This window comes from Lipotes vexillifer, unplaced genomic scaffold (genome assembly GCF_000442215.2).
Source record: "Lipotes vexillifer unplaced genomic scaffold, Lipotes_vexillifer_v1.1 scaffold826, whole genome shotgun sequence".
Classification (NCBI taxonomy): Eukaryota; Metazoa; Chordata; class Mammalia; order Artiodactyla; family Lipotidae; genus Lipotes; species Lipotes vexillifer.
In genome coordinates, this window is record NW_006789439.1 from 517,053 (window position 1) to 537,009 (window position 19,957).

Below are 19,957 nucleotides of genomic sequence, written 5' to 3' on the forward strand. Positions count from 1 at the left end.
CCATAAATATATTTTCATTGGAACACAGACTGCTTTGTCATTACATTTTGTCTATGACTGCTTTCATATGACAATGGCAGAATTGAGTAGTTGTGACAGAGATCACATTGCCCACAAAGCCTAAAATATTTATTACCTGGCTCTTTACCATAGAAGTTTACCGACCTCTGCTCTGGACCTTCCTGTCCTTTGTAAGATTTTAAGCTTTCTCTCTGGACAGATTTTTCTTCTTTCTCTACTCCAGAGAGATATTTTTCAGTGCCCTCCTGTCCACTGTGAGTTCAAACATCCCTAAAGCATTGGGATATAGTAAGAAAGTAGGAAAATATTTTATTTTTGCAAATTATTTATTTGGAGATGACTGGTCAAATGTTTGCTCTTACTGATATGTATAAGATAAAAAATTTTAAAGACCACTGCCATATATGTATATCATAATCTGTTTTCTATAAAATATTAAAGTATGCAGGGTATTAATTGGCAATATGTGAGAAAAAGTTTCAGAGTCCTGTGGGTTTGTGAGATAATGGATTATGGAAAGGTTGACAGATAGGTTTAGTACTGGATATCTTACGGCCTTTCATATCCTTAGGGTGCATTGTTAATCACCAAGAGGAGCTATAACTTTGATGTTTTCCCAAGGTGGTATGGTCAAAGAACTTCCCATCCATACCCAAATATCCCAGCAAGCACCCTTCGGAAATGTTTCATTTCATAGGACATTTAAGAGCATTAAATTTTATTGTATATGTGAAAGCACCGAAGATATTGTAGGGCACTGTACAAATATGAGGTATCGTTTGGAGGGGCTTTTATCAGTCTTGGCACCTGGACAAGCATTTAAGTGACTGAATTAATTGCTACTTAAAATATATTCATTGTTATTATTATAGTTATTTAATTAATTAATTTTGAATATACTTAAAGTCAGAACATGATTACAGCCCAAAGGAAAACTGAGCACTGGATTGTTCCTTCTAACCATCTAATGATCTCTAAGGCTACTTCAGCAAGCTAGTGGTAGACTCTCAAATTAGTATTTTAGTCAGTGATGGAAGATTTTGATTATAACATCTCTACCAGGAATCAGCTTATTTTTAGGTCAACCTGTAAGAATATTTTGTGGTTATATCCAGCATTTGCGTCTGCCCACCACTTTGCTGTTATGATTTTGATTATACCATTTTCAGAATTAATAACTATTATGATTAAAGTAATTCATTAAGTAATTTAAATGGTGAAATTCTACAGTTCATGCTGTCTTCTGAAGGATGAGTGGACAAGAAAGTATATTATCTCAGAATACTAGGTTTGAACCAACTGACAAAGCCATTTCTAGGGGAAGAAAAAGTTTTCCTGGACCCTCATAGGGTCCCTGGCTGGGTTCTGAAAGTTAAACTGACAAAGACAGATTAAGAGACGAAAAGCATACACATTTTGTTGAGTTTTTACGTGTACACAGAATACTTCACAAGAGAATGAAGACCCAAAGAAGTGGCCAGAGCAGGAAGCTTTAATACGTTTTAGACAAAGAAACAATAAATTTGTGAAGAATGGACAAGACAAAGCAGTTTGGACCAGGGGGTAGTAAGTGGTGAAGAAATAACCAGGAAGTTAAGCGTGAGTTTAACAAGGTTTGTTTGTACAGATTTCTTGGCCCCCAATTCCCCATCTCTGGTATAAGAATGTCTCCCTCCTCCAGGTACAGGAAGGGTACTTTTCACATGAAAGTCTTATAACATGTTTCAGGAGAAAAGGGTGAGAGGAATGAGGTCAGCGTGACCGTTCTGCTTCTGCCATTTTAAACAATTTCTTCAGCTTAAGGTGTTAAATACGCCAATGTGCCATATTTGGGGGTAGCATGTCCCTGAAACCCATCAAAGCAAAGACTTTGCCGTTCAATTTTCTTTTTTACAATAATGCCTAAAAAGTGGTTCTGATAATTAAAATAGAGTGCTACTATGAATAACACATTCTGAATTTCAGAATTCTTAGTTTCTTTGTTTGCTTGGTTATTTGTTCTTGTTTTATTTTATTCTAATTTGTAAAGCCTTCCCCTGTGAAGCCGTATCGACCACCTTTTAAGTGTAACATGAATGATTATTCCTTATGAAACTAAAAAAAAAAAAAAAAAAACAACTTGAAAAAACTAGAGGACACAGGAAGTTTTTCAAATGTCCTTCAGTTTACTTGTTTGCATTTCCTCAGAAGAGACTGGTACAAAGCAGTTTGGAGTTTATAATAGCTGTGAAAGCATTTATTGTTCCAAGGCTAATTTTAACCTGTGATAAAGATTGCTTTTTGTATTCAACTGAATGTGATATCCAGTAATTGTTTGTCAAGGCTAAGTGCTGTAGGACATAATACATTTTTTTAAATTGTGTTTTGTAATTATAATGCAAGCATCTTTACCGCCTAATATATGAAAGAATGTTATTGAGTTGGGGTGTTAGAATTATGAAAAAATAGACTTTAAACTTTATTATTTCAATTATTAAATCTCATGGCTGCTTAACTTACATTTAGGGGAGTTTGACTTTGTATATTTGCTCAGATGAATGATTTTTTGTTAGCTGATTGGTTTCACAGATTCTTGGCAGAAATAAACTTCTTTTTTTCTCCCTCATATTGTGTCTTCTTATTTTAGTCAGTAGAATATTGCTGGGGAGGATTCCCTAAGATAGCCACAGCGTGTGGTTTTAATATGAGTTTGAGATTATCCCAAAATCATAAATTTGTGTCATGGATGGAAAATGTTCAGATAGTAACATTTCTAATCTGAAAGATTTGCATGTTGAATGTTTTATAGTTTTATGGGTAAATGACGTTTTGCTATCCTAATCAGTGGTGGCTGAAACTGATGGTAGGGATCATGTCATACAACCTCATTATTTTCTTAGAGGGACACTAGAACCAGTATTCTCTAAAATATACAGGGCTCTATATCAACAGAGGTGTTAAGGTTGAGGAAGAACACACCAATCTTAGAGTTTTAGATGGCTTACTCTAGAATACTTCCACCATCAGGTCTGCATCCTATCAGTTTTTCTTTTTCCTGCTTGATATATTTTTTTGTTTTACTTTTTTTAAAACCATGAAATATAGTATGCATACCAAAAATGTATGTGTAATTTAGGTATATAGTTTAAGTAATAATAAAATGAGCTTATTATTTCTCATTTCACAAGTTAAGATGTAGAATATAAGACATTTCTGTACCTTTGACTCTATGCACCCCTCCTCAGTTGCATTCCTTTCTCTTTCCTCTAGAGGTAGTAACTTAGATTTTGGGATAATCACTTTCTTACTTTTGTTTATGTTTTGCCACATATGAATCCCTAAATAGTATATTTAGTTTTGCCTGTTTTAATACTTTATATAAGTATGACCACACAGTTTATATTTTTATGCTTTTCACTTATTGTTTAATCTTGTTTTTTGTATTTATTTTAGTTGAATTAGCTCATTCATTGTCACTGCCATATACTATTTGCTCGTCATTCCTTTTATTTGAAAATGTCTTTATTTTATCCTCATTCGTTTTTTTATGTGTTTTTATTTATTTATTTATTTTTAATTTGGGATTCTCATTGTGGTGGCTTCTCTTGTTGCAGATCACGGGCTCTAGGCACGCAGGCTTCAGTAGTTGCAGCATGCGGGCACAGTAGTTGTGGCACGTGGGCCCTAGAGTGTGTGGGCTTCAGTAGTTGTGGCACATGGGCTCTAGGGCACATGGTCTTCAGCAGTTGTGGTGCGTGGGCTCAGTAGTTGTGGCTCATGGGCTCTAGAGCACAGGCTCAGTAGTTGTGATGCACGGGCTTAGTTGCTCCGCGGCATGTGGGATCTTCCCGAAGAGGGATTGAACAGTGTCCCCTGCATTGGCAGGCAGATTCTTAACCACTGTGCCACCAGGGAAGTCCCTATCATCATTTTTGAGTTATAATTTTGAAGGTATACAGTTATTCTCAGTCAACATTTCTTCTTTATAGAAAATAGATTACTCTCTTCTGACTTCCACTGGCACTGTCAAGAAGTCCACTATCAATCTGCTTTTCCTTATAGGTAGTCTTTTTAACTTTGGTTCCTTTTTAAGTCTTCTCTTTGCTTTTAGTGCTTTATTTACTACAAGGTACTAATTTTATTTATTTATTTATGAAGTAAAATTGACTTACAATATTATATTAGTTTCAGGTGTACCATGTACTGATTCAGTATTTTTATATATTATGGAATGATCATCGTGATAAATCTAGTTACCATATATCACCATACAGAGTTACATTATTGACTGTATCCCCTATGCTGTACATTACATATCTGTGTCTTATCTATTTTATGACTGAAAATTTGTACCTCTTAATCCCCTTCCCCTATTTTGCCCATCTCCCTATACCCCTTGCCTCTGGCAACCATCAGTCTGTTCTCTGTATCTGTGAGTCTGTTTCTTTTGTGTTGTTTGTTGTTTTTTAGATTTGACAAGTAAGTGAAATCATGCAGTATTTCTCTTTCTCTGTATGACATTTCACTTAGTATAGTGCCCTCTAGGTGCATCCATCTTGTTGCAAATGGCAAATTCATTCTTTTTTATGGCTGAGTAATATTTCATTGTATATACATGTCATGTCTTCTTTATCTATTCCTCCATCAGTGGATACTTAGGTTGCTTCCATAACTTTTCTATTGCAAATAAAGCTGCAATGAACAGTGGGCTACATATATCTTTTTGAATTAGTGTTTTTGTTTTCTTTGGTTAAATATCGAGAAATTGCTGGGTTATATGATAGTTCTATTTTTAATTTTATGAGGAACTTATATATTGTTTTGTGGTTGTACCAATCTACATTCCCACCAACAGTGCATGAGCATTCCCTTTTCTTCACATCTTCAACAATGCTTGTTATTATTGTCTTTTTGATAATAGTCATTCTGACAGGTATGGGGTGATATGCCATTGTGGTTTTGATTCGCATTTCTCTGATGATTAGTGATGTTGAGCATCTTTTCATGTGTCTGTTGGCCATCCATACACCTTCTTTGGAAAGTGTCTATTCAGGTCCTCTGCCCGTTTTTAAATCAGGTTTGTTTTTTGTAACTGAATTGTATGAGTTCTTTATGTATTTTGGATATTAATCCCTTATTGGATGGGTCATTTGCAAATGTCTTCTCCCATTCAGTAGACTGCTTTTTGTTTTCTTGATGGTTTCTTTCACTGTGCAAAACTTTTTAGTTTGATGTAGTCCCATTTGTTTATTTTTACTTTTGTTGCCCTTCCCTGAGAAGACAGATCCAGAAAAATATTGCTAAGACCAGTGTCAAAGAGCTTACTGCGTATGTTTTCTTCTAGAAGTTTAATGGTTTCAGATCTTATTTAAGTCTTTAATCCATTTTGAGTCTATTTTTTATATGGTATAAGATAATAAGTCTAGTGTCATCTTTTGCATGTAGTTGTCCAGTTTTCCCAACATCATTTATTGAAGGGACTGTCTTTTCCCCATTGTATATTCTTGCCTTCTTTGTTGTAGATTAATTGACCATGTAGGTGTGGGTTTATTTCTGGGCTCTATTCTTTTCCATTGATCTAATGTGTTTTCCTTGAGTTTTTTGGTGTCCCTGGATCTGAAGACTGACATCTTTCATTAATTCTATTAAATCTCTGACAATATATATTGAAATACTTTCTCTTCTGATTGTCCCCATTATCTTCTTGTGAACTCCAGTTAGGTTTCTCCTTTAATTCTCAATCTGTGTTTCATGTCTCTTTACCTCCATCTCATTTGTCTGTGCTACCTTTCAGGTAATTTTCCCAGATATATCATCAAATTGACTACTTCTCTTCATCTATGTCTAATCTCTTATTTATCCCAAACTATTAAGGTTCTTTTTTTCCCCAATTATTACTTTTTTATTTCTAGAAATTCTTTTTTTTTATGTTTTAAATTTTTATGGTAAGTTTTGAATTTCTTATTCTTTGATTATACATTCAAGCCTCTCTTTTATTTTTCAAACATACTAAACTTTTACATTCCATATTTGAAAATCTCAGTATCTGTGGGGGATTTTTATTTTGCTTTGTTTTGTAGATTTGATTTTATAGCTTTTTCTTCCTATTGACTTTCATTTATGATGCCTTTTTTCCCCTCATTTGATTAGTAGAAATCTATTGTGAACTCAAATCCCTGGGGTAAAATTTCCTCCAGAGAGATTTTGATGCTGCTTCTATTAATTATCTGAAGACACTATGGGCAAGAGGCTTTTTTTTTTTTTTTTTGGCGGTACGCAGGCCTCTCACTGTTGTGGCCTCTCCCGTTGCGGAGCACAGGCTCCAGATGTGCAGGCTCAGCGACCATGGCTCACGGGGCCCAGCCGCTCCGCGGCATGTGGTATCCTCCCGGACCGGGGCACGAACCCGTGTCCCCTGCATCGGCAGGCGGACTCTCAACCACTGCGCCACCAGGGAAGCCCCAAGAGCCATTTTTAAACCAAATTTTCAACTTGTGGTTTTGGGGCCCGCACAAGTTTTTATTCTTAGGAGAGATATTTTTTTTCTCATCCAATATTTAGGCTCAAATGGACACATACCCCATCATTACTCTGTAGTTGTTCTTTAGCTCAGAAAATGAGAGCATAACTTTTTGTTGGTGCTACCGTTATTTGGAGGCTTCTTGTCACACGACCACCATGCTTGTGCCCTGACTATGTGGCTCTCTCAGATGTTTCTAAGCCATTAGAACTCATGCTGTAGGCCACCTGGGACTGGCAGAAACCTTGAGGGTAAATATCACCCTACAACTGGTTTGCCTTGTGGATCTCTGCTTGGTTGTCATTTCTGATCTCTGAGAAATTTCCTTATTTTGACACAGGTACAGTTGTGCATCTTTTGCTTTTGCTTTTTCATATCCTGTCAGGTATTTTTAAATGTGCTATATTGTGAGGGCTTTCTCTCAATATCTTATTAATCATAATGCAAAAATGGAGAACTCCTGTCTGATTCTTTTAGATGTCCCCTTCCTTAAATAATAGCCATTTCATTTACAGTGGCTTCTCAAGTAAGACCACAGCATTTATGCAAGTTTTATAAAAGGTAAAGTTTTTTTTTTTAACATTTATCATTTTCAATGAAAATCTGCCCTAATACTTGAAGATGTTTAATAATTATTAGAACTGACTTATGCTTATACCTTCACAGCTGCTGTTTTGGGCCCTAAAAGATTTCCTCAAAGCATATCACATGATCATCTTATGAGCAGGCCAGCAGAAATTTCTAAGTTAATTACAGTTTGGCAGAGTATATCCAAAACCTCTTATCTGAACAGTGAACCCAATAATTTAATCAGTCTGTCTGCTGATTAATCACGTTCTAATCCATCTGATATCAGCACTGAAAAAGCTCTTCATCTGTTTCTTGTAAGACTTATCTCTGTGAATGCACAGCTGCTGTGAGCTATTGGTATTAATAACTTGAATAAGAGACAGAACACAATGGATTCTCAAAGCCTGCAGAAAGAAGTTTGAACTCTTTAAAACAGTCATTCAAGACTCTCTAATTTGACCTAACTCTATGCAATCTTCCCATCCTAATTTCCTGTCGAGTTCCCAGCTTCAGCCCATGCACAGTTGCCTGAACTTTCACTTCTACTTTGTCTCTAAAGTTGGTGAATTGATGAATGAATAAATATTTATTTATCAAATACCACATGTCAACCATGTGCTCTATTATGGCATGTAATATCCTACAACCTCTCTGTGATACAGTGAAGCCATTTTGATAGATGAAAAAGTCAAAGAGCAAATCAAATTACTTTTTAGTGTCCTGTGTGCAAAGTTATAAACTCCTTGAAAAGGGGCAAGAGGAAAGACAAAAGGCTACAAATCTGTGACCCAGAATTTTACCAGTCAGACACAAATAAAATTCAAAAATTAGATCTCCATATTTGTGCAGTGTGAGAAACCATATCTTCTAGATGTCTGACACTGTCCAGGAGGAGGAAGACATTTGGCCCCAGGTGTGCACTAAGAGCATGTGAGTAAAATTCCTTCCTTGACATACACACTCAGTCTATTTAGTTTCTGTTCATCATTTCCTTCTTAAGCCTAATCAGGTTCTAAGTTGTTTCCCTAATTATTCTACTGCACAATGTGCTGTTGTTTGTTTGTTTTTCCTCTTGCTCCCTCCAGTGTCTTCCCTTCCTTACATAGGGTAGCCATCGGTCAGTTCTGTCCAGCCCAAGATTGAGATTAAGTGCACCCCAGGCCATTTGTGTTGACAGTCGTCAGCACACCAGCACACTGGAAATACAGAATTCCCAGTGTGTTCTAAAACATGAGAAGGTTTCAAAGGGTTCTTAGGACTTTGATCTTGCAAAGTTTGGGGCCACAGGAATAAGAAATGGATTATCAAGGTTGATTCAAGACTATGGAAAGTTTAATTTCACTAAATGATAATAATTTTGTCTTTTTGCAGCCATTTTCCAAGTTAATGACACTTTATGAATGCCCATATCGTAATTTCTTCTTTCTAAGGTGAACCTGCATAGACTAGTCCTGGGTAGAAGACTTGTTTAATAAGACTACTTGTTCAGCTCTCAGTTACTACATCTTTGTTTACATGAGCATCTGTGTGAATCCTGATTAATTCTACCCTGCTAGATACAGTTAATTAGACAAACGGTGACGATCAAACCCAAGTTAAGCATGTCAGAGTCTCTGCCACAGGGGTTGGTGGGCCTGAGAGATTACAAGTTTTGGGGAGAGACTATACATCTTGTAACTTGGGACCTGTCACAGGCCTGTGTTCTATCATAAGAACTGAGACAGAGGAAGCCCTCTGTAGAAAGAGAAAAGAATGAAGAGATATGCAAATAGAAGAGAAAAGAGACAGAGAAACATTCCTAACATTCTGGCATTATGTAGTACATTTCTTTTCCTTAAAGCTCATATGCCACATCCCACTTTTAAAATTTAAGTTGTTCAAGTTGATTTATTTTTCTTGCAACTAAAATTAGTACTGATTATTATCATATACATCAAATGTTAAATCACTAATAATTTTATTACTCATATCACATAAATACATCTAGATTCTAGTCTTGTCTCTAATGCTCATTAGAGCTGTGCAACAGTGGACAAGTCACTTTAATTTCTCTAAGACCTGGTTGTAGCATTAACTGCATGATGACAGAGTTGTGAAGATCATATACATGATCTATGTGGAAGATCTGTGCTATACAAATCTAAATTATTATTGTTTCTGCATTTTCAACACCATTGTTTCTCTGATAAATTATTTTGTATTTGTAGGATAACATTGTTAATCTTATTTACTGTGTTTTCCATGTGGATAGACAGATTTAAAGTTCCTGATGACAAATGGGTAAATTTTGTCACTAATTTAGGTTTGTTTTTTTTTTTGCGGTACGCGGGCCTCTCACTGTTGTGGCCTCTCCCGTTGCGGAGCACAGGCTCCGGACGCGCAGGCTCAGCGGCCATGGCTCACGGGCCCAGCCGCTCTGCGGTATGTGGGATCCTCCCGGACCGGGGCACGAACCCGTATCCCCTGCATCGGCAGGCGGACTCTCAACCACTGCACCACCAGGGAAGCCCTAATTTAGGTTTTTGAGCACTATCATTGTATAAGATACTAAGATGGAATATTGATATATTAAGAACAGATTCTCATCCTACCCATGTCACCTCTCCAAAACAACCAAGTGGAAATTATTCTGACCCTTATAAAATTTATTTTATGAAGTAATCAAATATTAATATACTTAGTTCATGAAGAAAATAAAATGTTAGAGGGTTCTTTCATAACAGTGGAGTTGCACTAGAAACTGGGCCACTGTTGAATTTTATTTTACTTTTTGCTATTACCAGGGTAACAGTATGCCAGATTTATAATGATGGAATCATATTATGTAACAGGCTATTTGTTGTTAGATTTATCTGTAAAGTGAGTCTACTCTTTTATGGAATAATGAATACTTAAATCCCACTTATATAGAAGATGATATATTTTAGAGGACGATCTTTCCTGCAGTGCATTACATTTTTGAAATTCTAGTTATTAAAACCAAATAATTAAAAGATTTTTTGGGGTAAAAAACAACCAATTCACAACAGAATCTTGGAAATTAAAAAGGAACAAATATCCCTAAGATTTAAGTTACAGGTTTTCAGGTAAACCAACCAACCTTTAGCGATAGCTTATAACAGTATTCACTATGCTAGCACAAAGCTCATTAAACAGATTTCTCATTCTACCATGTGTTTCTACAGTTCAGGAATAAAGCTTCTTTGAAACTGCATATCACTAATACTTTTAGAAAGCCTTTGTTGCCCCTCATGTCCAGTTTCTCCCCCAGCATCTATCTACTCCAAAAAGTAACAAAAGTAATTGTTTTAAATTATTCTCTTACTTATTTTTAATTTCATCGCAGAAATATGTTTTAGGTATCATATTCTTTATTTTTTTACATCTTGCTCTTTTCACTCAACAACATATTTTTAAAATTCATCTGTTGTACTATAGTAGCTGTGGTTCACTGTGCAAATTTTATTATTCATTTTCAGCTACCATTTTTAGACCCCAATTCTTTTCCTAGTTTCTTACCAAATCATCTCTGCAGAGTTTCCTTTTCCTATTCATTGAGCCCATTGTGACTATCTTACTCTGGCAGTAACCATGGAAACAGCATGGGTTTCTTTTTTAGGATAAGAGAGTTCAAGTAAATGAACTTAAACAAACAAATATAATCATCCTATTTACCATTTCAGTCTCTTTACTAGTGCTGAAAAATCACTATCATCACTTCAAATGTTAAGAGGTCACTAGCACTCCATTTTATAATGGTAATTACAAAATCACATGAAGCAGTGATATCACCTAATGATTTCTTATAAATAAACATCAATTTTTTAAAATGTCTGAATATGGCTAATGTACTGAACACTAGAACTATGGTAATTCATCTTCTTTGTTATAGAGAATAAACTCTTATCTGTTCTAACTATTCTTGAATATGTTTATTTTGTTATATTAACTCCCTAAAGCAATGCTAATATGATTTAGCTGTTAAATATTAAAGCAAAATATCATCTTGTAAAATCATACTCAGATTCTAGTATTCCCAGGCCACATGCTTTAGTAAGTTATTGCCCAATTATTGAAGCTCTAACTTTAATCAGATAATCAAGGATAATTTGTTATATCCAAGTTTTCATTCATCTTTCACTTAATTTAAAAAGTCTAAGTCTCAAGTCAGTAGAGAAGGTTTTTGACAAAGTAGTGGTAAATGTGACTGAATTTGGGAAACAAAACCTAGAATAAAATTTATATTATTGATTTGTCACTGGATGACCATATTGGAATTTTGGCACTTTAGTTGAATTTGGAATATGCTGAATTTTTTAATTGCTGTGATGGTAACAGTTGACTCATGGTTAGTTGACAAGTTATACACAACAGGTGGCTGTAATCTGGGTCGTTATTAAGGATCTTTTTCTTTGCTTGAGTTAAGGAGAGAGAAAACTGACCTGTATAGAGAGGCACTACCTGTCATAAATCAATATAAATGAGTAAACAGTCCCTGTCATACAATAGATAAAACTTCCCTTTGATTTGCCTTGTACTTCCTGTTGGATCTTGGTTAAAGAAATCATTGATAATCCTCCCACAGTATATTTACAGTTTAACATTGGATTATAGAAGAGGAAAATAAGACAATCCCAACATTAACAATAAATTCAACTCACAGTACACAAAATCTCTAGTGGGAGAATTTGAGGTTTTAAGGTATCACTGAGGGAGGACATTTGAAGAAAGAAGCATTGACTTGACTGTCCTCCAATTAAATGTTGTCATCTTATTGACCCTTTTGGCTGTTGTGGGTTCTTGGCCGAATTGTTATTAGGAGGAATACTGTAAAATAGCATATGGCTTAAAATTCCTGGACTATTGAGATTTTCCTTATTCAGTATAGCTGTGATTCTTCCACTCATGTCTTTTTTATTTTATGATATTAAAAAATATCTACACATTCTGTGAAGATATGGGCACAGCCTAGGGCACAGATAGAAGGGGCAACTATAGTTGGTTAAGGTCCTGATAGGAAGAAATCATCTTATCAGGACTTTAACCTAAGAAATCTCAACCCAAGAAGTCCTCTAGGTGGCCATCGACCAGGTTAGGAATTCTTATCCACTTGAACTGGAAAAGCATAAGAGTTGGTTTATATCTGAATGGGGCCATTCTATTTGGATCCTAGAGATCAGATAAATCCAGCAACTAAGGGTCAACAGTCAGAAAGGTCTTAGAAGCTACAGGGTGATCAAGTTCAAATATGCTTTCTGTCATCAAAGATCTGCAGTAGGCTAGGATGGGGAGAAGTGGAGTAATGGGCAATCTGCATCACTGCATGCTGGTATCAGGATCTAGCCATAGTGTGGGGTGGGGGACTGTATTCAAAGAAGGGGTCTCTGAGGGATCAGGGGAAGCAAGTGAATGGTCTAGTAGGAAAGGATTTAAGCCAAGAACGAGTTCCTAAAATTTGACTATAAGCCCAAACTCATTTGTTTGTTCAGCAACAGAATGAGGCCAGCAACAAATACCTTATAGTTCCTGCCTCAGGACAAGACCTATTCTAGTGCCTAGGGTTCCAGTTTAGGTTCCTTCATAAAACATTATTTGAAACAACAAGGACCTACTGTATAGCCCAGGGAAGTATATTCAGTATCTTGCAATAACCTATAATGGAAAAGAATCTGGAAAAGTATATATACATATATATGTATATGTGTGTATATATATGTATATATATGTATATGTATATATCTGAATCACTTATAGCTCTACACCCAAAACTAACACAACATTGTAAATCAACTGTACTTCAATTGAAAAAAAAAGAAAGAAAGAAAAATACATTATATGAGCACTTACTAAAGGCCAGGCTAGAAGCTGGACATGTAATAGTAAACAAGATATAGTTCCTTCTCTTCAAAAGTTTACACTCTACTGAAAAGTACTAACAAGAATATAGACAATCAACGATACAGAATGTAAAGAGTACCAAATGGGGAATGGTACTCTTTTTTTTTTTTTGCAGTACTCGGGCCTCTCACTGTTGTGGCCTCTCCCATTGCTGGAGCACAGGCTCCGGACGCGCAGGCTCAGCGGCCATGGCTCATGGGCCCAGCTCCTCCGCAGCATGTGGGATCTTCCCAGACCGGGGCACGAACCCGCGTCCCCTGCATCGGCAGGCGGACTCTCAACCGTTGTGCCACCAGGAAAGCCCCTGGAATGGTACTCTTGGTACCATTGTTATTGTTATGATGGTGTGAGTCAGAGCAGCTTAAGACTTGATGGTGCTGGAGAGATCAGAAAAGATTCCTAAATAGACTGAAGTCTAAGCTAAGACCTGAAGAATGGGCAGGAGCAGGGAGTCTAACACACAAGTCAGTTTTGTTGAATAAGCAGAAAGTGCCACTTCCAATGTAGGGGTTCAGAATTAGCATCCCCAAAATGTGTCACTTTGGCATGAAGGTTACTTTGAGATAAAGGCAGTCAAGATCCTGCAGGTTCAAGAGAAACTACTGCCCCTCCTTTAAGTACCTAGAATTTAAATTTGGGATTTTTCCCAGAAAAGAGTTATTTACCTAAGTGTCTCCATCTATTCAACAGGGCAAACATCTAGTTACCAAACATCACTCTTCTTCTTATTGTCCTATAATGACCCTTCTGTTCTTGGAAGCCCCAGATCCCTATCTCTTTCCTTAGCTCAGGATGGCGTTTATACTTCATTTAACCTTTCTCTCTCTGAACCTCTCATGTATGTGGGGACTCTGACCCTCTCATGTATGTAGGATTCCTGTACATGTGAAGTTAAATTCCATTTCTCCTGTTTATCTCATGTCAATTTAGTTCTTAGACCAGAGCCTGAAGAACCTAGAAGGGTAGAGGAAAGTTTTCTTCCTCCTCAACACAGGTCAATAAATTACAAAATGGTCATTTAAAACAGGTGCCCTTTCATTTGTGGAGCTACCCATTGCCAGGGCGCATGACTTGGTAAACTGAATATGGACTCTCTTCACCTCCTTGGTCCAATTCTCCTGTGCAGAGCACAGACTGTGACCTAGACTGGACTTACCTAGGTGAAGAAAATTTAAGAGTAGAGGGGATAGCAGAGGAAAGGAGGAACTCAAGGTTTAAATGTATGGCTCTTGAAAATTGAAACCTAAATGAAAATCAGCCTAATTTGAATGAAACATTTCTAGAATTGTTTTCTCAGACCATGACAGCATGAGAGTACTTACCTGGGTGAGCTGCACAGAAGCCACCTGCAGGTACGCAGAGCACACATTTAAGCATTTGCCAAGATAGAAATTGGACCCACTAGGCTTGAGCTTCCTGGGGTGACTCTACTCGTCATTTTACCCATTAAGATCATGTAACACGGTTTCACAATAGCAAATCAAAGTATGGCTGGTGGTATTCCTACGATTACAATAAAAGTAGAATGGCTTAATTAGTAAAACATTAACTGGCAGGATTCCTATAAGTAAAAATGTACATATTTAACGTGGCTTATTGTAACATTTATAACATTTATTTTATAATATACTAATTCGTATGTAAAAGTGAATGTAAATTGCCAGAAATTAACATGCAATGTGAAGAAAAGTCCTTTTATCCTCTGCAACTGTAGCATTTGGCAGATTCAGGAATAAATAATCTTTTGTGGCAAGGGTATGCCTTATCAAACATATGCAGATCAGCACTAATTAATGCTAATTAAGGTTTCCTGTCTATCTAGTTGGAAAAACGTCCAAATGTTATGAAATCCAGTTAGTATGCCTATTACGCTAATTGTTTTATATGGGGTGGTTCTTAATTAAAATATGTAAATTGACCTTAATTGCTATATACTAATGGGGGTTCATGTTATCTCACTAAAAGTGACAAGATGGTGAGGAGGGGTACTTAAAGGAATAATTCTGATAGCTCCTTAACTAAATGACCTTTACTCAAAATTAATTTTAATTGGAAGCTGGCTAAAGAAACATTTTTCTGTCTTTGTTTCTTTTTAGTTTTTAGCAAGGTAAGAATGTTACTCTTCTTTGTTAATACAGCTTTAGAAGCAGTATGGATTGTTAATTACACTTAACAAGCAAGTTAATTTGACTGTTTACTGTTTGTAGTTATCAGGAAGTTATTGATATCCTCATTTCAGTCTTAGGAAAAATTAGTTCTCATTGAATGTGAATTTATGGTTAGAATCATATAGGTCAGTCAACCTAGTTAGTTTGTTAGAATGTGTGTTAAAGTTTGATGAGCCAATAATGCTAATATGTACTCCTTAGCTGATTTATATTGAAATTACTTTTTAGAAAAAAAAAATCTTTCTTTATAAACATTAACTCTTATTTGAGTTAAAATCTCATTGGAGATGCTTAGATTAAGTAAGACTGAAATGATTTTCTTACATTTTACTTATCGCATTTTTTTTTTTTTTTTTTTTTTTTTGTGGGGGGTACGTGGGCCTCTCACTGTTGTGGCCTCTCCCGTTGCGGAGCACAGGCTCCGGACGCGCAGGCTCAGCAGCCATGGCTCACGGGTCCAGCCGCTCCGTGGCATGTGGGATCTTCCCAGACCGGGGCATGAACCCGTGTCCCCTGCATCGGCAGGCAGACTGTCAACCACTGTGCCACCAGGGAAGCCCTCACATTTTTATTTATTATTTAATTGCAGACAAATTAAAGTGTGTATGCCCAAAACCAGTGTAAATGAATTTACATATTTTTCCACTATGCTAACCTTAGAATTATAGGAAGTAATTTAAATAAAGATAACAAATATTTTACTTTTTCATTTGAAAGTAGTTTATGTTCAACTGTAATTTAAAATATATTTAAAAATGTGAGGCAGGACTTAGAATACTGTCATATGGAAATGAGCATAGAATGAAGATAACAGTTTTTCCTTTGTAGAAAGGAGACCCAATATCTTTATTCTTTCAACAGGACATAGTGACAAATGTTTCACCCAGAATCATCCGGGGGACCACCTCCGGCCCCATGTATGGCCCTGGACAAAGCTCCTTCCTGAACATTGAGCTCATCAGTGAAAAAACAGCTGCATATTGGTGTCAAAGTGTCACTGAACTAAAAGCTGACTTTCCAGACAATGTAAGTGTGATTTAACGTCTAAAACAAAAGAATTGGCATAAGTTGGTGAATGTTTATTTAAACATCCAATTCATAGGCTTATAAATATTAATGTGTATAATATATTTTATTAAAGAATCTGCCAGTTGCTTTGCTGATGCACAGAAAGATAAAAAAGAAAGAAATGCTCAAGAAGTCATAAAAATCTGCACAATGTGAGGCTTTATTATAAATGAGTGCCATGTAGATGGAAGAAGTATCTACATAAGCAGGAGGAAGAGAAATGAAATACTCATTTTATTGAGTTGGTTTTCACTGTATGTGGCTAGTATTTATGAAGGTGATGACCTTAGGAAGAAATTGCAAACTGTAAATCATTTTAAATATAAAGCTGAGGCAGAAGCAGAATTTCTTGTATAGTTTAGATTTTTTCAGTGGGAAATAATTCACACAATAATTTTAACACCTTTATTCTGAATGAGTCAACTATCTTTTATAAAATGTTTTTTTCTTCTAAAGTACTATACACAAATATTACAGTAATATCAGGCTTATGTATGATATTTCATTTTTTGTGGATTTTTATATATTGCCTATAGTTTTTTAGTCCACAGATAGTATTTTCTCTTCAATAATTGGTTAGTGTTGTCTTTAATGTCATTCATTCATTTTCCTCCTCCTCTCCCCAGCCCCCTTCACCATACACACACATGCACACACACACATTTCTTTCTCTCTCACTGAGCTGGTGGTGAATTGAGGTTGAAGTTTGGGGTGATGTATGTTTGCATTGTAGAAAATATTTCAAAGACAAATGAGAACACTTCAAGTATTCTAATAATAAATATTTTAAAATCTAATGAAATTTGTGGATGTTTGCCCACAAACTGATAAATCAGGAAATTTTACGAAGGAACTTTAGCTATCACACTATCACCTAGCTCATCAAGTTTCTTTTTCTGTTTCAGAAGGCTTTAATTGTTTCAAAATTCTCTCTTATCTTGAAACAAAATATAATCACAGAAGATACAATTTATCTTCCTGAATTCAACCCTTCAGATGTGAAGGGAACTATAAAGGCCATCTGAAATCTATAGCTTCTGCTCAGCAATTTTTCACTTCCTGAGCTTGATGTTGCAATTATCTGTTTGCACATTATATAAACAATTCTAGTAACAATTTTGTTGGACTATTTGTGTTTTAAAGAATCCACATGTTTTGGGAAGCTTTTCTCAGAATGACAAGGACAAAAAGTGGTCAACCATAGAAATAATTATTAATATATTTTTAAACAGTCTACAGTGTTAAGTAATACTATGCTAGGTACTGAACATGCAATAAAATAATAATAAATGGTAATAAGTGTGAGCATTTACATAGTATTCACTCTGTGCTAGGTATGGTTATAAATGCTTTATGTATTTTAACACTCATTTAATTTTTCAACAACTTTATAAGATAGGTAGTATTATTTTCCCCATTTCACAGATAAGGAACTGAGGCACACAGAGTTAAGTAGCATGCATGCCCAAGGTTCACAGCTATTATATGGTGAAGCCAGAATTTGAACTTGAAATTTGATTTTAGCATCCATGCTCCTGTCTAGTAATAGTGTTCACTAGTGCACCTGCTTATATTGCAATATCATTTCAGGCCCTTAAAGGCTCAGTGTTACTTATATTAATGCAAAATAAGAACAGTATGAAATATTCTTTCAATAGTATTTAGATGAGCCAATGTATCTGAAAAAAATCCCTTTTTCTGGAAAATAACACCTACCAATAACTTGTCTTAAGCTCACCTGATACTTTTTACCCTCTCTTGAGGAAGAATAAGATGTTATAATAATGGCCTCCAAGAAATGACAGTAAGTAGACAAGAAAGTTGAGACAAAACCTTTGCTTTGTGATCCTACAGTCAAGCAGAAAGACTTGAACACGTTTAAATGTTCTTTTCAATTTCCCTGGAAATAATTTTCTTCTCCTATAACACTTTTTCTTCTGAGAAAACAATGCAGCTTTTCTTGTTTCTAGTTCTTTCACCATTTAGATTATATTCATTATTCTTTTTCTGTATTCTTAGAATTAATTTCTAACATTTTTACTCCCCATATCAAAGATAACAAACTCCTCCTAATAGTAAAAGAAGAGGATTTAAAATAGCCACAAGATTCCTTTTTCCACCTGTTGTCTGGCAAAATGTAAAAAATTGATTGCCTCTGGTATTGGCAAGCATGTTGAGAAACAGGCACTTTTATATACTTTGATGGCAATATAAACTGCTAAAGCCTTTTTGGAGCATTACTTGACAACATCTAAAAAAGGATATATATATATATATATATATATATATATATATATATATATTTCATCTGTGACCCAGAAATTCCACTTTCAGAAATTGAGCCTTCAGAAATACTTGTGCCAGTGTGTATAAAGATACATGTATGAGGATATTTATTGCTTTATTGTTCATAATCATAGAAAATAGACACAATTGAAGTGCTCATCAATTGGAGAATGGTTAAATAAATTATAGTATAAATAGACTGTGGACGATCATGCGGCCTTTGGGAAGAATAAGGTAGAACTATGTATGTTGATCTGGAAACTGTCCATCTTATATTCTTAAGTAAAAATGAAAACTATCACAGAACAGTATTGCTACCCTAAGGGAGTGAAATTTGAGAGTGGAGAAAAGGAGTATTTTCTATACATATATGTGCTTTTTTTTCCCAAAGAATACGTTTGAAATGCATTTAAAAAAAATATTAGGAAAGATTCAAATATAATTTGTTATGTTTTTTGAAAAAAAAAAAAAAAAAGATAACATTTTAAATACAATTAAAATGGCATTCCCATTTGAACCCATAGAAATAATATGTGTGCACCTAGATATTGCCATGCTGAGAGTAGAATGTCCCCCACTGTTTTGGAATTACTCTGATACCAAACCCAATGAGCTGAATGAAAGAAGGTGACCCTTCATTTTCCACGTTTAATTATCACTCTCACTGGAGTTTTCCCACATCATTCTCGAGTGCGTGGCTGCCACCTTTAATGACAGGGATCAGATAATTCAGCCTATTATGGCAGCTTCTAAGCAAGGGCTAACTTTTCTGAAAAAGGAATTGTGCGGGGGGGCATATAGTTCAGCTAACATCAGCAGCCAGTATCTTTCTTTCTGGAGAAAGTAGGCCAAGTTGACCATGAACTAGAGGAGACAGCTGGAAGAACATGTTGAATATAAAGACATTAAGACCCCCTGAAATATATTGTAAGGGCTTGTTTTTTAACTGTCACAGAATTATACCAAAGCCTACACTTATACCAGATTTCTGCTTGGCTTTCAAGGTTTCCTTTTATTTACCTGTGAATTAAACTTGGCACACTGATCATTGTAGTGACAATTTATTACTAAGAGTTTTTTTCTTTTCTTTCCTAAGCTGAGATTTTGCAATGCTTATTATGAAATGTATTGTGTAATTAGGGCTTACAGAAATCAATTTTAAGTGAATCCTTTAATTCTCACTGCACAAACCTTAGACATCATATACTTTAGGCTTGCAAAAAATTTTTACCAAGAAATACATGCTGCATTTTGTCTGAATGCACTGAATTAGCAAGCAAAGACTGGCATTTTCTATCATTTGTGGCAGCTAAAGTGAGAGTTAGGCAAAAGATAGGGATTCATCAGTGAATCAGCTGGTGTAGAAAGAAAAGGGAATGATGGCTTTGTTAGAGAAATTAATAAGGGAAGAACAATTGATATGTAAATATACTTCTATTATAAGACA

At 35.5% G+C, this 19,957-nt stretch overlaps 1 protein-coding gene across 1 annotated transcript in view; it reads left to right on the top strand.

Annotated features, from left to right (window-relative positions):
- DPYD (dihydropyrimidine dehydrogenase) overlaps positions 1–19,957 on the top strand; it is an 821,342-nt gene that overhangs the window by 464,650 nt on the left and 336,735 nt on the right. Inside the window, exon 14 of the mRNA XM_007462610.1 lies at positions 16,018–16,182. Within this exon, the coding sequence (XP_007462672.1) occupies positions 16,018–16,182 (165 nt within the window). The remainder of the gene's footprint in view (positions 1–16,017; positions 16,183–19,957) is intronic.